The following is a 19,323-nucleotide window of genomic DNA, read 5'->3' as shown; positions in this document are numbered from 1 at the left end:
CCTAATAATTTTTTCTAAAACCTTGCCCACAACAGAAGTAAGACTCACCGGTCTATAATTCCCGGCAAAGTCTCTGTTCCCCTTCTTAAACAATGGGACAACATTCGCTATCCTCCAATCCTCCGGGACTACACCAGAGACCAATGACGACCTGAAGATCAGAGCCAGAGGCTCTGCAATCACCTCTCTAGCCTCCCAGAGAATCCTAGGGTAGATCCCATCCGGACCAGGGGACTTATCTATTTTCAGCCCCTCAAGAATTTCCAGCACATCCCCCTTATCAACCGTAATACTGTCTATTTTACACCCCTGCAACCCAATGTCCTCCTCAGCTATATTCATGTCCCCCTGCGTGAACACCGAAGAGAAATATTGGTTCAATACTTCTCCAATCTCCTCCGGTTCCACACACAACTTCCCCCTGCTGTCTGTAACTGGCCCTAATCTTGCCCTGATCAACCTTCTGTTCTTGACATACCTATAGAACGCCTTAGGGTTCTCCTTAATCCTATCAGCCAAAGTCTTCTCATGTCCTCTTTTAGCCCTTCGCAACTCACTCTTCAACTCCCTCCTAGCCAATCTAAAGCTTTCTAGTGCACTATCTGAGCCCTCCAATCTCATCCGAACATAAGCCTCCTTTTTCTTTTTAACCATCGACTCAACTCTTTTAGTGCACGACGGTTCCCTAGATCTACCAAATCCTCCATGCCTGACAGGGACATACCTATCAAGGACTCGCAGTAGCTGCTCCTTGAAAAAACTCCACATTTCGGACGTATGTTAGCCTTTATAGGAAGGGGTATAGAATTTAAGAGCTGGAGTTTAATGTTGCAGTTGTACAGACCGTTGGTTAGGCCGCATTTAGAGTACTGCGTCCAGTTCTGGTCGCCTTACTACCGGAAGGACGTGGAGACTCTGGAGAGAGTGCAGAGGAGGTTTACCAGGATGTTGCCTGGTATGGAAGGACTGGGGTATGAGGAAAGATTGAAGAAATTGGGGCTCTTTTCCCTTGAAAGACGGCGACTGAGGGGGGACCTAATAGAGGTATATAAGATTATGAAGGGTATAGATAGAGTAAACAGAGGTAAGCTATTTCCTATAATAGAGTCACGTAGGACAAGGGGCCATGGACTTAAGGTGAGGGGGGAGAGGTATAACATGGATGTTAGAGGGAGGATTTTCACAGAGGGTAGTGGGGGTATGGAATGTTCTGCCAAGTAAGGTGGTGGAGGCAAACACACTAGTGTCCTTTAAGAGTAACTTAGACAGGCACATGACTGAGTTGGAGATGGGTGGATATAGGAGATTGTTTTAAATAAGGGTCATTAGCATTGGGGGGTCCCTGGTAATGTAAATGGGTATCGTATGATAATAATGTTTTTCTCTTTTCATTCACAGGTTTTAAGTCGGTCCACCTCGTGTCCAACGAGGGGCATACACGCAATGGGTCGTACTGGGGCTGCTCTTGGTTGTTCGAGATTGGCCTAGTGCTTCATGTCGTTAGTGTCTGCCTAAACTGGACCAGATACTGGGCAAGACGACAGCTCAGTGACTATCACTGATTGCTGTGCAGACACATGGATTTGGGCCGGTGTCTGTGGGAGTTTGCACATTCTCCCCGTGCTTGCGTGGGTTTTCTCCGGGTGCTCCGGTTTCCTCCCACACCCCAAAGATGTGCTGTTAGGCTGATTGGAGGTAATAAATTGTCCCTAAATCAGTTTCCCTCAATCTGGATGGCCATGAAACATTAGATAGGGGTCGTGGGTAGAGAGGTGGTGTTGAGATGGCAGCGTGGGCTCATTGGGCCGAAGGGCCCGTTTCCGGGGCTGATTTTGTTCTTTGTTAACCCCAAGTCACTTTACAGGATTTCCCCACCAGTGTATTTTCTCCCTCTCAGTTCAGGTATAACCTACCCCTCGTGTACAAGTCCCTCTGCACCAGCCGAGTTCCTAAAGCTGGAGAGTGGGTCCGACTGCACTTCTCTGAGGTGCCAGCGCCCGCATCATCTTCCAAAATGGAACAACAGTTCGTAAGTGCTTGCTTTAACCTGGACTCTAGCTGTTCTGCTGTTTTCCTGGGTCCCCAGGCATTTTTTTCTTGCAGATTCGCTTTTGCTTAGACTGATTGATTGGTAGTTGATATGACTGGGTGGAACTACGCTTAGCTGTAATAATCAATCTCGATGCTGCTTTGAGTTGTGAGGGAACAGTGCCTCTCCATTCCCTTCAGTGAAGGTGGAGACCGGAATGTGCAAGGGTATAAGTGTCTTTCTCTGAGATTCTGCTGCTTGGATGTGGGCTCTTCTCGATGAGTCTTCCGTCTGAGAAGATGCAGATTTGGAAGTCTCAGAGTTAGGGATCTCATTCTGCCAATGAACCCATCAGACTGAGAGTTGGCATGGACGAGGTTTATTTATCTGACGTTCTGCATTTGAAAATGTGTCCTCCCCTTTAAGCCATTGTCTCCATCTCTGTCCAGAGTTTTTGAAAGGCCAATGTCCATTAGGCGTATCTGCTTCTGGTGTCCACGTATCAAACACAAATTTGAATGCATTGTAATATCAGTGACTTGGAAGACATGGTGTCCCCTTGATCAGATCCAATGTAAAATGTCTCTCTGTTTCATGGGGTTCGTTTAGTGCCTCACGACAAATCATTCTAGTCAGTTAATCGAATTAATTGTTTTCATATTTTCTACACTTGTTGTGTGACGGTAAATTTTCTTCCACTAGCGACTGTGTGTCACTTGCATAAGAACAATGGCCAATTCCAGAATTTTGAGGTCCTGTCAGGTTTTAATAGATCAGGATGGGACATTGTTACAACTGAAAATGAAAGCCATTTTTTTGGATTACAGAGAGAAAGCTTATTATGATTGATTATATTTTTAACATTTAACATGTTGCACTACACCAGAAAAGGGAACGTTTAATATATTTTTCAACTGTTGCCGGAAATTCCTCTGTGTGACGGCGTAAATGCACGTGTTTGTGCAGCAACTCAGGAGTTGCAACATGAAGCCTATTTCAAGTATGAAAGGAGGAATGTACACAGAATCAAAGCCAAGATTAAAAAGTCGCTGCCACATTGAATATATCATGAAGACAGACCACAGGATTATGAAGTTCCCCGATAAAGCAAATAACAAAACTATGGATTTCTGTCGAATATCCATTTCTTGGTCCTTGTGATTATCCCCTTTGCTCACAGTCCGTAGTCTCCTGCGGGTTCTGTTGCTCGCTAAAATGTGCCTGACTGTTAAAAAGTTGAGAAGTAGAATCAGAACAAATGGGGTCCCTGGCGTGAAGATACTATGGAATATCTCAATAGCTCCCCACACATCTGAGAGCATCATGAGAACATTCATGTAACAAAACCAAGGGCTGTTGTTCAACCAGTACCAATTGGTCAACATAAAGTACCATGTGGTGTCCTTTAAACTGCACAGAACGGCCACTGTCCCCAGCACCAAGGCCGCCATTCTCTTGGTGCAGTATTTATTTCTCAGCTTCTGACAACATATTAACACAAACCGATCAAAGGTGAAGGTGACGGTGAACCAGACGGTACAGTCAGTGACTGCGTAAAGCAGCACAGCGTGAATGTTACACACGGGGATGAGTTGCACAAATGATAGTTCATACGCAATGGGAATCTGCCTCAAAATCAGGTCCAGGATTACGACCAATAGATCTGCTGTTGCCATGGCCACCAGGTAGCGTGTGGTTGAACTGGACAGTCCACATTTTCCCCGAGAAAATATCATGATCGTCACCAAGTTAACTGCAATGAAACAAAAGCTTCAAAATGAGGAAGAAGAATGTGAGCAAACCATTACCGCTGTGATTAATGTAGAGTGAATTTACCCTTGTCCCCACACACCGGCACCTGCTCGCGTTCACTGAGGAGAATTTAGCATGGCCACTGTACCTGGTTAACACGTCTTTTGGACTGTGGGAGAACCCGGAGGAAATCCATGCAGACAAGAAGAGAAAGTGAAAACTCCACAAAGACAATGACCTCAGACAGAATCGAACCCGGGTCCCTGGCACTGTGAGGCAGCAGTGCTCACCACTGTGCCACCATGCTCCCAAACTGGACTGGATACAGGGGAGGTGAGGGAGGACTGGGGAAATGCAAACCTGGTTCCATTGTTTAACCAAGGATGAAATTCAGTGGCAGACAATTATCACCCAGGCAGATTTACATTGGTGATGGGCAAATTAGTAGAAACAACCCCAAAACTTGGAATGACTGTCCCGTCACAAGATATAAACTAGTCAAAGATGATCAGTGTGGATTTTTGAAGGAAGATCTTGCCTCACACATTTGATTGAAGTCTTTCAGGATGTGACAAACAGTGGGTTTGAAGGCAGGCCATTGGATGCCCCGTGTACACAGATATCGTAAGAAGTCAGGTTTAATTCTAACCAGTTTATTCGATATTAACACCACGAGCTTTTGGAAATGGTGTTCTTTTGTCAGGTGTGTGGAAGATTCTGATCCGAGAAAGGCGTAGAAAGACACACACAGTTTACAGAATACTGATTAGAATGCAAATCTTTACAGCTAACCTGCTATTCAAGTCTGAAAGGTGCAGACAATGTGAGTGGAGAAAGCATTAACACAGGTTAACGAGATGGGTATTGTCTCCAGACAGGACAGTTAGTGAGATTTTACAAGCCCAGGCAAGACATGGGGGTTACAGATAGTGTGACATGAACCCAAGATCCCGGTTGAGGCTATCCACATGTGTGCGGAACTTGGTTGTCAGTCTCTGCTCAGCGACTCTACGCTGTCGTGTGTTGTGAAGGCCACCTTCAGAACACCCTCCAAGCTCTCATCACACACACTCCCCGTGTTTGAGACCTCTACTAACTCCCAAAGATACACAAGGCAAACACACCCGGCCGTCCCATCGTATCGGGCAATGGGACCCTGTGTAAGAGCCTCTCCGGCTACATCAAGGACATCCTGAAACCCATTGTATAAAGAAACACCAGGTTTTGACGTGTCTTCCTTCAGAAACTCAGCACACATGGAGTAGTTGAACCAGGGACACTCCTCGTCACAATGGATGTCTCGGCGCTCTACACCAACATCCCCCACAACGATGGCATTGCTGCAACTGTCTCAGGACTCAACGCCATCAACTGCCAGTTTCCAGATGCAATTCTACAACGGCACGGTAGCACAGTGGTTAGCACTGCTGCTTCACAGCTCCAGGATCCTGGGTTCGATTCCTGGCTCGGGTCACTGTCTGGGTGGAGTTTGCACATTCTCCCCGTGTCTGCATGGGTTTCCTCCGGGTGCTCTACTTTCTGCCCACAGTCCAAAGATGTGCGGGTTAGGATGATTGGCCGTGTAAGAAATTGTCCCTTAGTGGTCAGGGATGTGTAGGTTAGAGAGATTAGTGGTTATAATATGTAGGGAAATGGGGGTAGGGCCTGGGTGGGATTGTGTTCGGTGCAGACTCGATGGGCCGAAAGGCCTCTTTCTGCGCTGTAGGGTTCTATGATTCGAACTCACCCGCTTCTTCCTGGACCAGAATGTCTTCACCTTCAACAGCCAGTTTTTCATCCAGACACACGGAACAGCCATGGGGACCAAATTCACACCTCAATATGCCAACATCTTCATGCACAGATTCGAACAAGACTTCTTCACCGCACAGAACCTTCAACCGATGCTATACACTAGATACATCGATGACATTTTCTTCCTTTGGACTCATGGTGAGCAATCATTGAAACAACTATATGATGATATCAACAAGTTCCACCCCACCATCAGACTCACCATGGACTATTCCCCAGAATCAGTTACATTCTTGGACACGCATCTCCATCAAGGATGGTCACCTCAGCACCTCACTGTACCGCAAGCCCACAGATAATCTCACAATGCTCCACTTCTCCAGCTTCCACCCTCAACACGTTAAAGAAGCCATTCCCTATGGACAAGCCCTCTGTACACATAGGATCTGCTTAGATGAGGAGGATTGTGACAGACACCTCCAGACCCTGAAAGATGCCTTCATAAGAACAGGATATGGCGCTCGACTCATAGATCGACAGTTCTGATGCACCACAGCGAAAAACCGCACCGATCTCCTCAGAAGACAAACACGGGACACAGTGGACAGAGTATCCTTCGCCGTCCAGTACTTCCCCGGAGTGGAGAAGCTACGACATCTTCTCCGGAGTCTTCAACATATCATTGATGAAGACGAACATCTCGTCAGGGCCGTCCCCACACCCCCACTTCTTGATTTCAGACAACCGCACAACCTCAAACAGACCTTAGCCCACAGCAAACTACCCAGTCTTCAGGAGAACAGTGACCACAATACCACACAACCCTGCCACAGCAACCTCTGCAAAACCAGATCATCGATACGGACAGCATCATCTCACATGAGAACATCATCCACCAGGTACACGGTACATACTCTCGCAACTCAGCAAAAGTTGTCTACCTGATACGTTGCAAGAAAGGATGTCCCGAGGCATGGTACATTGGGGAGACCATGCAGACACTACGACAACGGATGAATGAACATCGCTCAACAATCACCAGGCAGGACTGTTCCCTTCCTGTATTCATCTTACCCATGTAACTTTCTAAACACGTTTTTAAAATACAAAATATACCCACCTCTGCTACTACGTCTGGCAGCCTAGTCCAGACACTCAACACCCTGTGTCTGAAAAAAATACACCTCGGGACCATTTTGGATCTCTCACCTCTCACCTTAAACCTATGCCCTGTAGTGTTAGACTCCTCTATTTTTGGGAAAAAGATGTTGACCATCTAGCTGATCTGTGTCCCTCATTATCTTATAGAGTTCTGTAAGATCACCTCTGAGCCTCCTATGCTGCAGAACAAAAAAAATCCAGTCTATCCAGCCTCTCTTTATAACTCAAACCACCAGTCCCGGGAGCATCCTCGTAAATTTGTTGTGATCTGATTAGGGATACGCAGAATGGCTTTGTTAACGGGAGGTCTAGCCTCACGAATCTGGTAGAGTTTTTTGAGGACTTGGTGCTGGGAAATGAGCCAGACCAGGTGCTAGACTTGGAAGTTGGTGTGCTTTTTGGTGATAGTGACCACAATTCGGTTACGTTCACCTTAGTGATGGAAAGGGATAGGCATGAACCTCGGGTCAGTAGTTTTAGCTGGGGGAAGGGTAATTATGAGGCCATTAGGAGAGAATTAGGAAGCATTGGTTGGACTAGGAGATTACAGGGACTAGGAACGTCTGAAATGTGGAGTTTTTTCAAGGAGCAGCTACTGTGGGTCTGTGATAGGTATGTCCCTGTCAGGCAAGGAGGAATTGGTAGGTCTAGGGAACCGTGGTGCACAAAAAAAGTTGATTTGTTGGTTAGGAAGAAGAAGGAGGCTTATGTTCGGATGAGGCTTGAGGGCTCGGGTAGTGCAGTAGAAAGCTTTAGATTGGCTAGGAGGGAGTTGAAGAGGGAGTTAAGAAGGGCTAGAAGAGGGCATGAGATGACTTTGGCTGATAGGATTAAGGAGAATCCTAAGGCGTTCTATAGGTATGTCAAGAATAGAAGGTTGGTCAGGGCAAGATTAGGGCCAGTTACAGACAGTAGGGGGAAGTTGTGTGTGGAACCGGAAGAGATTGGAGAGGCATTGAACCATTATTTCTCTTCGGTGTTCACGCAGGACGATATGAATGTAGCTGAGGAGGTCACTGGGGTGAAGGGGTGTAAAATAGAAAGTATTGTAGTTGATACAGAGGATGTGTTGGATATTCTCGATGGGTTGAAAATAGATAAGTCCCCTGGTCCAGACGGGATTTACCCTAGGATTCTATGGGAGGCAAGAGAGGTGATTGCAGAGCCACTGGCTCTGATCTTCAGGTCGTCGTTGGTCTCTGGTATAGTACCGGAAGATTGGAGGACAGCGAATGTTGTCCCATTGTTTAAGAAGGGGAGCAGAGACTTCCCTGGGAATTATAGACCAGTGAGTCTTACTTCTGTAGTGGGCAAGGTTTTAGAAAGAATTATTAGGGATAGGATTTATAGTTATTTGGAGAGTAATGAATTGATTAGAGATAGTCAGCATGGTTTTGTAGCGGGAAGGTCGTGCCTTACTAACCTTATTGAGTTCTTTGAGAAGGTGACCAAAGAGGTGGATAGGGGTAAGGCGGTAGATGTGGTATATATGGATTTTAGTAAGGCGTTTGATAAGGTTCACCATGGTATGCTTCTGCAGAAAATGCAGATGTATGGGATTGGTGGTAATTTAGGTACTTGGATCAGGAATTGGTTAGCAGATAGGAGACAGAGGGTGGTGGTTGATGGTAATTATTCATCATGGAGTTCGGTTACGAGTGGTGTGCCTCAGGGATCTGTTTTGGGGCCACTGCTGTTCGTAATCTTTATTAATGATCTGGATGAGGGTATAGTTGGGTGGATTAGTAAGTTTGCTGATGACACCAAAGTCGGAGGTGTGGTAGATTGTGAGGAAGGGTGTCGAAGTTTGCAGGGTGACTTGGACAGGTTGCAGAGCTGGGCCGCGAGGTGGCGGATGGAGTTTAATGCGGAGAAGTGTGAGGTAATCCATTTCGGTAGGAATAACAGATGTGTTGAGTATAGGGCTAATGGGAGGACTTTGAATAGAGTGGAGGAGCAGAGGGATCTAGGTGTATGTGTACATAGATTCCTGAAAGTTGGGAATCAAGTAGATAAGGTTGTTAAGAAGGCGTACGGTGTCTTGGCGTTTATTGGTAGGGGGATTGAATTTAGGAGTCGCAGCGTCATGTTGCAACTGTACACAACTCTGGTGCGGCCGCACTTGGAGTACTGTGTGCAGTTCTCGTCCCCACATTACAGGAAGGATGTGGAGGCTTTGGAGAGGGTGCAGAGAAGGTTTACCAGGATGTTGCCTGGTATGCAGGGGAGGTCCTATGAGGAGAGACTGAGGGATTTGGGGTTGTTTTCACTGGAAAGAAGGCGGCTAAGAGGGGATCTTATAGAAACATATAAGATGGTTAGAGGTTTAGATAGGGTGGATGGTGATAGCCTGTTTCCTCGGATGGAGAAATCTAGCACGAGGGAGCATGGCTTTAAATTAAGGGGGGGTAGTTATAGGACGGATGTCAGGGGCAGGTTCTTTACCCAGAGGGTGGTGAGGGACTGGAATGCCCTGCCTGCTGCAGTTGTAAATGCGCCTAGTTTGGGGGCGTTTAAGAGATCTCTGGATAGGTTTATGGACGAAAAGGGATTGGTTTAGATTAGTGGGTCAATGTTTTTTTTTTAAAAATAAGACTGGTCGGCGCAACATTGTGGGCCGAAGGGCCTGTTCCGCGCTGTAATGTTCTATGTTCTATGTTTGTTCTATGAGGTGACAATAACGGTTTACGAAGGACAAGCCGTTTATGTCGTCTATATGGATTTCAGTAAGGCGTTTGACAAAGTCCCTCATGGTAGGCTGGTTGAAAAGGTTAAGGCTCATGGGATACAAGGACAGGTACCTAGATGGATTGAGAAACTGCTTGGTAACAGGAGACAGAGAGTAGTAGTGGAAGGGTCCTTTTCTAGCTGGAAGTCTGTCACCAGTGGTGTGCCGCAGGGCTCAGCACTGGGACCTCTTCAATTCGTAATATATATGAATGACTTGGAAGAGGGTGTACGTGGTGTGATCAGCAAGTTGCAGATGACACAAAGATGGCAGGATTGGCGGATAACGAGGAGGAGTGTCAGGCAACACAACAGGATATTGATAGGCTGGTATATTGGGCAGATAAATGGCAGTTGGAATTTAATCCTGATAAATGTGAGGTGATGCATTTTGGAAGGAATAATGTAGAGGGGAGTTACATGATAAAGGGTAGAACTATTAAGAGTATAGAAATGTAGAGGGACCTGGGAGTGCAAGTACACGAGTCTTTGAAGGTGGCAACACAGGTGGAGAAGGATGCGAAGAAAGCTTACGGTATGTTAGCCTTTATAGGAAGGGGTATAGAGTATAAGAGCTGGCGTCTAATACTACAATTGTACAGAACGTTGGTTAGACCACATTTGGAGTATTGCGTCCAGTTCTGGTCACCTTACTACTGGAAGGACGTGGAGACTCTGGAGAGAGTGCAGAGGAGGTTTACCAGGATGCTGCCTGGTATGGAAGGACTGGGTTATGAGGAAAGATTGGGTAAATTGGGGCTGTTTTCCTTAGAAAGACGGAGATTAAGGGGGGATCTGATAGAGGTGTATAAGATAATGAAGGATATAGATAGAGTAAACAGTGGCAGGCTTTTTCCTAGATTGGAGTCAAATATCATGAGGGGCCACGGGCTTAGGGTGAGGGGGGCAAGGTATAATTTGGATGCTAGAGAAAGGTTTTCCGCACAGAGGGTTTTGGGGGTATGGAATGCACTGCCAAGTAAGGTGGTGGGGGCAGGCACGCTGGACTTGTTTAAGGTTTACTTAGGTAGACACATGAACGAAATAGGGATGGAGGGTTATAGGAGATGGTTTTAAATAAGGATCAGAGCCTCGGGACATTCCTGGAAATCAACTGTTACATGTGTTGATGTTTTTTTCTTTTACTCCACAGGTCCACCTTGTTGTCTAACAAGGGGCATGCACACGGTGGGTCGTGCGTGGGCTGCTCTTGGATGATTCTAGAGTGGCCTAGTACTTCGCGTCATTTGTGTACGGTTAAACTGGACCAGCAGATGGGCACCACAACAGCTCAGTGACTATCACTGTTAATATCACAGATTAAGGGGAGAATAATTTAGGGACAATTTGTCACACTAATCAGCTTAATAGCACATCTTTCGGGTGTGGGAGGAAACCGGAGCACCTGGAGAAAACCCATGCAGGCACGGGGAGAATGCGCAAACTCCCACAGACACTGGCCCAAATCCATGTGTCTGCACAGCAATCAGCAATAGTCACTGAGCTGTCGTGTTGCCCAGTATCTGGTCCAGTTTAAGCACACACTAACGACATGAAGCACTGGGCTATTCTCGAACAACCAAGAGCAGCCCCAGTACGACCCATCGCGTGTATGCCCCTCGTTGGACAACAAGGCGGACCCACTTAAAACCCGTGAATTCAATGAGTGTCATTCTCCAAATTATTATTCTTGTAACCTTTACTGGAGTTACTGAGACATTTCACACGCTATGATGTGACCGCTGGACAGAACAATCGGTTTAAATAAGGTCAGTGTGTCAACTGTACCCCTCAGTCGGGTACCATTCTGTCAAAACTGAAACGGTAAATAACTCAGCGAGAATCAGTCGAACATTAGTTATTATCGATGTTAAGAAGTTTTGACTGCCATTTGCAATCAAATCAACTACGATAAAATCTGTGGAGTTGCAAATTCTGTTGTCATTTTAATTGGTGTAACGAATTCTAATGAACAATAAAATCATGTACCACCAGATAATCATTTACAGATCGTGCAGTGTGACCGGAACTGATCTGCCACAGACAATTTGCTAATGCACGCTTCTGGCTTTGATCACATTTTTTTCCCAAGTGATACGAGTAGAAATCCATTCCAGATATATGGCTGGCTACAGATTTCCCTCAATGACATTGCACGCTCTTACTTATTCTCCCAGCCAATGATACGGTTCGTACGTAGCAAGGGATGGGAAAAGATAGGGTGCCGGTGACTGTTGGATCAGAAAACAATGCATTATGTATTCAGGGCACTGAGGGCGAGACAGTGACACAGTGGTTAACATTGCGACCCCACAGTGTTAGGGACACAGGTTTGAATCTTGCCGTGGGTTACTGTCTGCGTGGATTCTGCACGTTCTCCCTGTATTTGTGTGAATACTGTCCAGGTGCCGTGGTTTCCTCCCCCCAGTCCAAACAGGTATATGTTTAATACATTGACCATTCTTATTTCTCCCTCAGTGCACCTGAGCAGGCGCCAGAATGAGGCGACTCGGGGATTTACACAGTATCTTCATCGCAGTATGAATGTTAGCCTACTTGTGACCAAAAAAGAAACTTTATATTTCAGCCAGATGGGCGAGCAGGACCCGGCAAAAACTTTTATGTTCTAATCTGCTCAACTTTCTCACTTTATGTACTTGTTCTTTGCAGACACAATCCATAATCATTTTATATCGGTTAATGTCCAGACACATCTCAAACTTTGGGAGCAAGTACAATTGGAACCTAACTTTGACCATTTTGCACCAAGAAAACTAAATGACTGCGGAGTTTTCCAAATCATTGCAATCAGAAAATGAAAGTCTGAATATGAGAAAAATCACAGGTTGTAACATAGAACATTGTCTGTCACAAAGCAGCATTAAAACATTGGATTAATGTCTGAGTGTCGCTACTTCATGGAAATAAATAAAGGCAAAAACATAATCATTAAAATCATTAAAGAGGTAACAACATACCAGAGACCCCGATACCAGCCAGGATGGGGTAGTATATCTTTTCTATCGCCACGACTGCTGCAAATATCATATCGTCGTCCATCCCCTTGTCTCAGTTGTGAGCTGTTACTTCCTTCCCCTCTCCAGAATGATCGACACATTCAGTCTCTGGGATCACACTTTAACTGCAGTCTTTTATTGATGGGTGAGGGAAACCCCCAGAGACACAATTCGTGTCCCGGGAGACAGGAATTAATCACAGTCAGTGAACAAACAAGTTCAGTTCTCCACTTTCAATTTCCAATTTCCAAACATGTAAATAGATTGCAAATTTTCTGTGACTATGGCATGAAATAAGTACTAAAGTTGTTCAAAGCATCAACATGTTGTCAGGATGTAGCTCTCATCGTTGAAACCTTCCCAGAAGGTATACAAAAAATCATAAAAGTTTGTTTGTAACGTAAAATGCGGCGCGGTACCCGACACAGTGGTTACCACTGCTGTCTGACAGTGTAAGGACCCCGAGGTCATTAAATGGTGTGTGTGCGTGTGGGTGTGCATGCACATGCGTGTGTGCGTGTGTCTCTGTGAGTGTATGTGTGTGTGCACGTGTGTGTGTGTGTGGGTATGTGTGCATGTGTATGCGTGTGTGTGCGTGTGCGTGTGTGCATGTGTGTGCGTGTCTGTGTATGTGTGTGTGTGTGTATGTGAGCATGTGTGTGTGTGTATATGTGTGTGTGTGTTGCACATTCTCTTCGTGTCTGTGTGTGATTCTCGTTTCCTCCCTCGATGTGTAAGCTGTGCTGGTTAGTTGCCTGACTCACGTTAAATTCTCCCTCTATGCGCCCGAACAGGCACCAGAGTGTGACACTCGGGGATTTTCACAGTAACGTCATTGCAGTGTAAGCCTTATTTGTGACTGAAAAATAACTTTACTTCAGTTTAGAGGCGTGAACTCAGCAGCAATTTTGATTTGTTTTGATATGATTTATTCTTGCCGCATGTATTGGTGCTGTTTCTTATGCGCTGTTAAAACAAAGCAGACCGTTCATAGAGAAGGAAAGGAGTTAGTGCAGAATGTAGTGTTACAGTCATAGCGAGGTTGTAGAGAAAGATTAACTTCTTGTGGGGCATTTCCATTTTCGAGTCTGACGGCAGCAGTGAAGAATCTGTTCTTCAGTCATTTGATACGTGACCGAAATCTATTGTATTTTTGACACAAGGAAATGGAAATGAGAATGTCCTGGATGTGGTGTGGGTTGGGCGGGGTGGGGGTGTGGGGGGGTCCCTTACATTTGCTGGTCACTTTTCCGAGGCAGGAGAACGTGCAGACAGAGTCAGGGGATGGGAGACTGGTTTGCCTGACAGATTGAGCTACAGTCGCAATGTTTTCTCGTTGCATGCGGCCTTGGGCAGAGCAGGAGACAGACCAATCTGTGATACAAAAAGAAAGAATGTTTACCATGGTGCATCTGCAAAAGCTGGTGAAAACCGTCGCTGAAATGCCGAATTTCCTTCCTCTCTTGAGAAAGTAGAGGTTTTGATGGGACTTTCTTAACGACAGTGTCGGCTTGTGGGGACCGGGACATGTTGTTGGTGATTTGGACACCCAAAAACATGAAGCTCTCGACCATTTCTACTTTGTCCCATAATCTGGACAAGGGGACTATGGTCAATGTGAGGATGGATAGAGCTGTATGACAGCTACCATTCTGGGCAGTGTCCTTTGTGTATCTTAACAGGATCATGCACAATTAATATCTAATGCCTACTTGTCCATGTATGTCTCCTGAATTCTCTCCTTCTATAGAACACTGTACTCTCGCTCTTGTTTTCTATACTCCTTTCCTCTCTGTGCCAAAACCTCTTTGTTGATTTTCCTTGGTTTCTTAGCAAATCTGATCCTGCACAGGCTCAGGATGTTGGTTCATCAATAATTACTCATTATGTAAAAGAAAGTGTCAAATTAAATTGGCCTCCACCAGACTCCAGGGTAATGAATCCCAATCAATCAGATTCACTAGGTTTATAATTTATGGTTGAATCTGCCTCAGCCACAATCTCAGGTAGGCAAAAATATTGTCTGTGGCAGAGAGATTTGTGAGAAGTGGGTTAAGCGTATCAGTCCCTTTTGTAGATTCTCTCATTTTCTGCTGCTATAGAAATGTGACAGCTACTCCCTTTAATGTGGTTTTTCACAATGCGGTCAAATTATTTGCTTCTGATTTCGCCGTTTGAAACGAGATCACCTGACTTGCCGTGTCCCACACAGTGCCGACTAATTGTTTTGTTTTTCACATGTTGGGACATTGATCCATCAGCTGAAGGACGGTGGTAGCTGGGAATAAGCAGGAGGGCTCTGCTGGGAAATGCTGCCTTGAGATTTCGTCAACAGCTCGAGTCAAGAGGAAGGGCCCCCAGACACAGATTCTCCAGAGACAAACCATGGTGCTGTTATCGGAGCAGTGTCGGTCCTGTCATTCGGACAGCACAATTGTGAGAGATGAGAATGGAACATTCTCTCTAAGGTTCCATTCCAGGAGGATAAATATTCTGGATTACAGAATGGCCTTTGAAATTTCTAAACGCCAAGTTAATCTGCTAATTTCCTGATCTGTTTCAGAAAACAACAGGAATAAATGTTGGAATTTTATGGAATGCAGTGTGTGTGTGTGTGTGTGTGTGTGTGTGTGTGTGACTATGTCCATCCGAGCCATATGATTTGTAATAGGATTTGGTTACATTGCTCATTTAATAGTTCTTCTGAAAATTGACATGGAACAAAGAACTGACTGGACATGAGTTCCAATCGCCTCTCACAGTCTTAGAACATAGAACATAGAACATAGAACATAACAGCGCAGAACAGGCCCTTCGGCCCACGATGTTGCGCCGACCAGTTACAAAAACAATGACCCACTAGCCTATACCAATCCCTTTTCGTCCATAAACCTATCCAGAGATCTCTTAAACGCCCCCAAACTAGACGCATTTACAACTGCAGCAGGCAGGGCATTCCAATCCCTCACCACCCGCTGGGTAAAGAACCTACCCCTGACATCCGTCCTGTAGCTACCCCCCCTTAATTTAAAGCCATGCCCCCTCGTGCTAGCTTTCTCCATCCGAGGAAAAAGGCTATCACTATCCACCCTATCTAAACCTCTAATCATCTTATATGTTTCAATAAGATCCCCTCTTAGCCGCCTTCTTTCCAACGAAAACAACCCTAAATCCCTCAGTCTCTCCTCATAGGACCTCCCCACCATACCAGGCAACATCCTAGTAAACCTCCTCTGCACCCTCTCCAACGCCTCCACATCCTTCTTGTAATGTGGGGACCAGAACTGCACACAGTACTCCAAGTGCGGCCGCACTAGAGTAGTGTACAGTTGCAACATTACGCCAAGACACCGTACATCATGTGAGGATCTGACAGGAATGGGTCACACTGAGAGTATGAGCCAGATGATTCCTGTCTGCCTGTGCGGAGAATTCACATTCTATGAAGTGCTGAGTGCATCTTGTCGATTATACAAAGTGGTGTTGCTGAGCGTCGCTGGTTGGATAACAGGATGTTTTGTGAATATGGTGCCAATCAAGTGGGTGCTTTGTTCTGGATGGTGTCGAACTTCAGTAGCCTTGGCCCTCTGCTCTGTTTTGCTACATTCAGGTCAGATCCGATCCCAGCGATGTTAAAATGCAGCTGAACATAACACGGGTAACACGACAGCTCAGTGACTATCACTGTTTGCTGTGCAGATACACGGTCCTGGGTCGGATCTCCGACTTGGGTCGGTGTCTGTGGGAGTTCGCACATTCTCCCCGTGCTTGCGTGGGTTTTCTCCGGGTGCTCCGGTTTCCTCCCACACCCCAAAAAAACGTGCTTTTAGGCTCATTGGTGTTAACAAATTGCCCCTAAATTAGACCTCCCTCAATCTGGCACACATAAAATTCTCTAAACTTGCACCCCTTTATTGTGGAGTCCAAGAGGTGTAGACAAAAGTCATAGATAGAAGGAGGATTGGAATGAGGCGTTCAGTGAATGTTAGAATGGCGGCGCGGGCTTGTTGGGCCGAACGGCCTGTTTCCTGTGCTGTGTTGTTCTTTGATCTTTGTTCTCTGTAACATCACACCATCCCTGCTGTCACTGGGACACATCCCTTTCTTTTTCTGTCACAGTAAGAATATCTCACGGTCTATTCCTGGAAATACAGCGGCAGACTCCGTTGCTGTTCTGCTATAATAGTCTAAGCCACATCCCGTCTGTGTGGACCAACTTTATTTTTCCCCCAGGGTGACAGGTTCTACAAGTACAAGAACATAACAGCGACATGAGCCAAATCTACCTCCCCACAACAAATGGTTTGCAAATATGTGAAGCGATAAATTTGATATGGACATTATGGTGCATTGATCGTAATTGGTTTATTGTGATAGGAGATGTTGGAATGGATATCGTTTTTTTTCATGTAAGTTCATGGAATTCTTGAAGGAACGGAGTCACCGAAATGCTAATTAGTTTCATCAACATTTTAGTCATCTCACCCAGGCCAGTTTACCATCGCCAATCACTCGTGTGTTGACAGCGATAGCCGAGTGTTATTCAATGGCTACACAGCACAGCTTGTCCCAAGTCAATTGGCTTCTGGCTTGAGTGGATTCAGCTTCATTGAATCACCCCCTTCCCCCTGTTCATTCACGGTTGATAGAGCTCCAGGAGCTGAGGAGGGAACAGATAAAGAACAGCGAGAGGTACGGCACAGGAAGATGTCATTCCGCTCACCATGTCTGTACCGAGACAGATGCCTCTCTACTCCAACATATTTTTGACTCGATGTAGTCCATATCCCGATATTCGCTGTCTATTCATGTAACTATCCAAATGTTTCTTCAATGCTGTTATAACAATTTGTTTCCACCACCTCCTCAAGCAGAACATTCCGATCATTTATCGCCCAATATGCAAAAAAAAACTTGACCTGACATCTCTTTTAAACAACCCATACACACACACACGCATAAACACACACACACACAAACACACACATACACATATACAAACACACACACACGCACACACTCACAAACACACACATACACACACACTCACACACACATGCGCACACACGTACACACAAACACGCATACACACACACACTCACACATACACACTTACACACACACACACATACGCACAAACACACTCACACGCACAAACACACACACATACACACACTACACACATACACACACACACAAACATACACACATACATACACACACACACATAAACACACACACACGCACAGATATACACACACAAACACACACACCAAGAGCAGACCTCGGGATCCTTACACTGTCAGACAGCAGTGCTAACCACTGTGCTGCCGCACCACATTTCACATTACAAACACGTTTTTATTATGTTTCTATCTGCTGGGAAGGCTGTAAACTATGAGAGCTGCATTCTGACAGCATGTTTGATGCGTTGAGCAATTTTATTTCTTATTTCATACGATGTTATCACAGAAAGTGTACAATGTGTTTACGTATTTGGAAATTGGAAATGAAAAGTGTTTGCTCACTGACTGTGATTAATTCCTGTCTCCCGGGACACGAATTGTGTCCCTGGCGGTTTCCCTCATCCATCAATAAAAGACTGCAGTTAAAGTGTGATCCCAGAGACTGAACGTGTCGATCATTCTGGAGAGGGGGAGGAAGTAACAGCTCACAACTGAGACAAGGGGATGGACGACTATATGATATTTGCAGCAGTTGTGGAGATAGAGAAGATATACTATCCCATCCTGGCTGTTGTCGGGGTCTCTGGTATGTTGTTATCTCTTTCTAATCACTGCTTTAATGATTAAGTGTACGCCTTTGTTTATTTCCATGATGTAGAGACACTCAGACATTAATCCAATATTTTCGTGCAGTTTTGTGACAGACAATGTTCGATGTTTACAACCTGTGATTTTTCTCATATTCAGCCTTTCACTTTCTGTTTGCAATTATTTGGGAAACTCCGCAGTCATTAAGCTGTCTTGGTGCAAAATGGTCAAAGTTACGTTAAAAATATATTTGCTCCCAAAATGTGTGATTTGGCTGGCTGTTAACTCAGTTAAAAATGCTGATGGATTTTGTCTGCAATGAACACTTGTATAACGTGAGAAAGGTGTGCGAATTGGTACATATAATCTTTCATCGGGTACTGCCAACCCATCTGACCGAAATATGAAGCTTCTTTATCAGTCACAAGTAGGTGGATACTCACACTGCAATGGGGTGTAAATCCCTTGTTCACCACATTCTGGAGCCTGTCCAGGGACACTGAGGGAGAGATAAGACCGGCCAATGCACTAAACCTGCACCTGTTTGGACTGGGGGTGGAAACCACATCACCTGGAGAATAGTCACACATATACAAGAGGAACCTGCAGAATCCACATGTACAGTAATCCACATTGAGATTCGAACACACTTCTCTAGCACCGTGGGGCAGCAGTGCAAACCACTGTGCCACCGTGTCGCCCTAAATGTTGCAAATACATAAAGTATTGCTTTCTGATCCCGCAGTAGTCGGCACCCTGCCTTTTCCCATTCCTTGTTATATATGGGCCATATTGTTGGCTGGGAGAATATATAATAGCGTGAAATGTCATTGAGTGAAATCTATCGCCAGCCATAGATCAGGAATGGAATTCTGTTCATATTACTTGGAAAAAAAAATTGTGACTAAAACCCAAAGCGAACATTAGCAAATTACCCGTGGCAGATTTGTTCCAATCACCTCAATCACTTTGTAAATGGTTATCCTGATGGTACAGGAGTTTATACAAAAGTGAGATCAGCTGTTGATTAGTATTCATGAAATCAGTTCAAATGTCAATATAAGTTGCAGCCCAGCAGATTCTATTGCATTTGATTTGATTGCAAAGG

The 19,323-nt window shown here is 45.3% G+C and overlaps 1 protein-coding gene across 1 annotated transcript; it reads right to left on the bottom strand.

Moving 5' to 3' along the window:
- Nucleotides 1-2,886: 2,886 nt before the first annotated feature.
- On the bottom strand, nucleotides 2,887-12,484 carry LOC145337723 (putative G-protein coupled receptor 139). Its single transcript, XM_080182563.1, has 2 exons — nucleotides 12,403-12,484; nucleotides 2,887-3,782 (listed from the first exon to the last, which is right to left on the bottom strand). The coding sequence occupies exons 1-2, from the start codon at nucleotides 12,482-12,484 to the stop codon at nucleotides 2,887-2,889; spliced, it is 978 nt and encodes a 325-aa protein (XP_080038689.1).
- Nucleotides 12,485-19,323: the final 6,839 nt, after the last annotated feature.

The sequence above is a fragment of the Carcharhinus amblyrhynchos genome, unplaced genomic scaffold (genome assembly GCF_965287045.1).
Source record: "Carcharhinus amblyrhynchos unplaced genomic scaffold, sCarAmb.v2.hapA scaffold_66, whole genome shotgun sequence".
NCBI classification, from domain to species: Eukaryota; Metazoa; Chordata; class Chondrichthyes; order Carcharhiniformes; family Carcharhinidae; genus Carcharhinus; species Carcharhinus amblyrhynchos.
The sequence above is the reverse complement of the archived record's forward strand: the minus strand, read 5'-3'. Positions and strand labels throughout refer to the sequence as shown.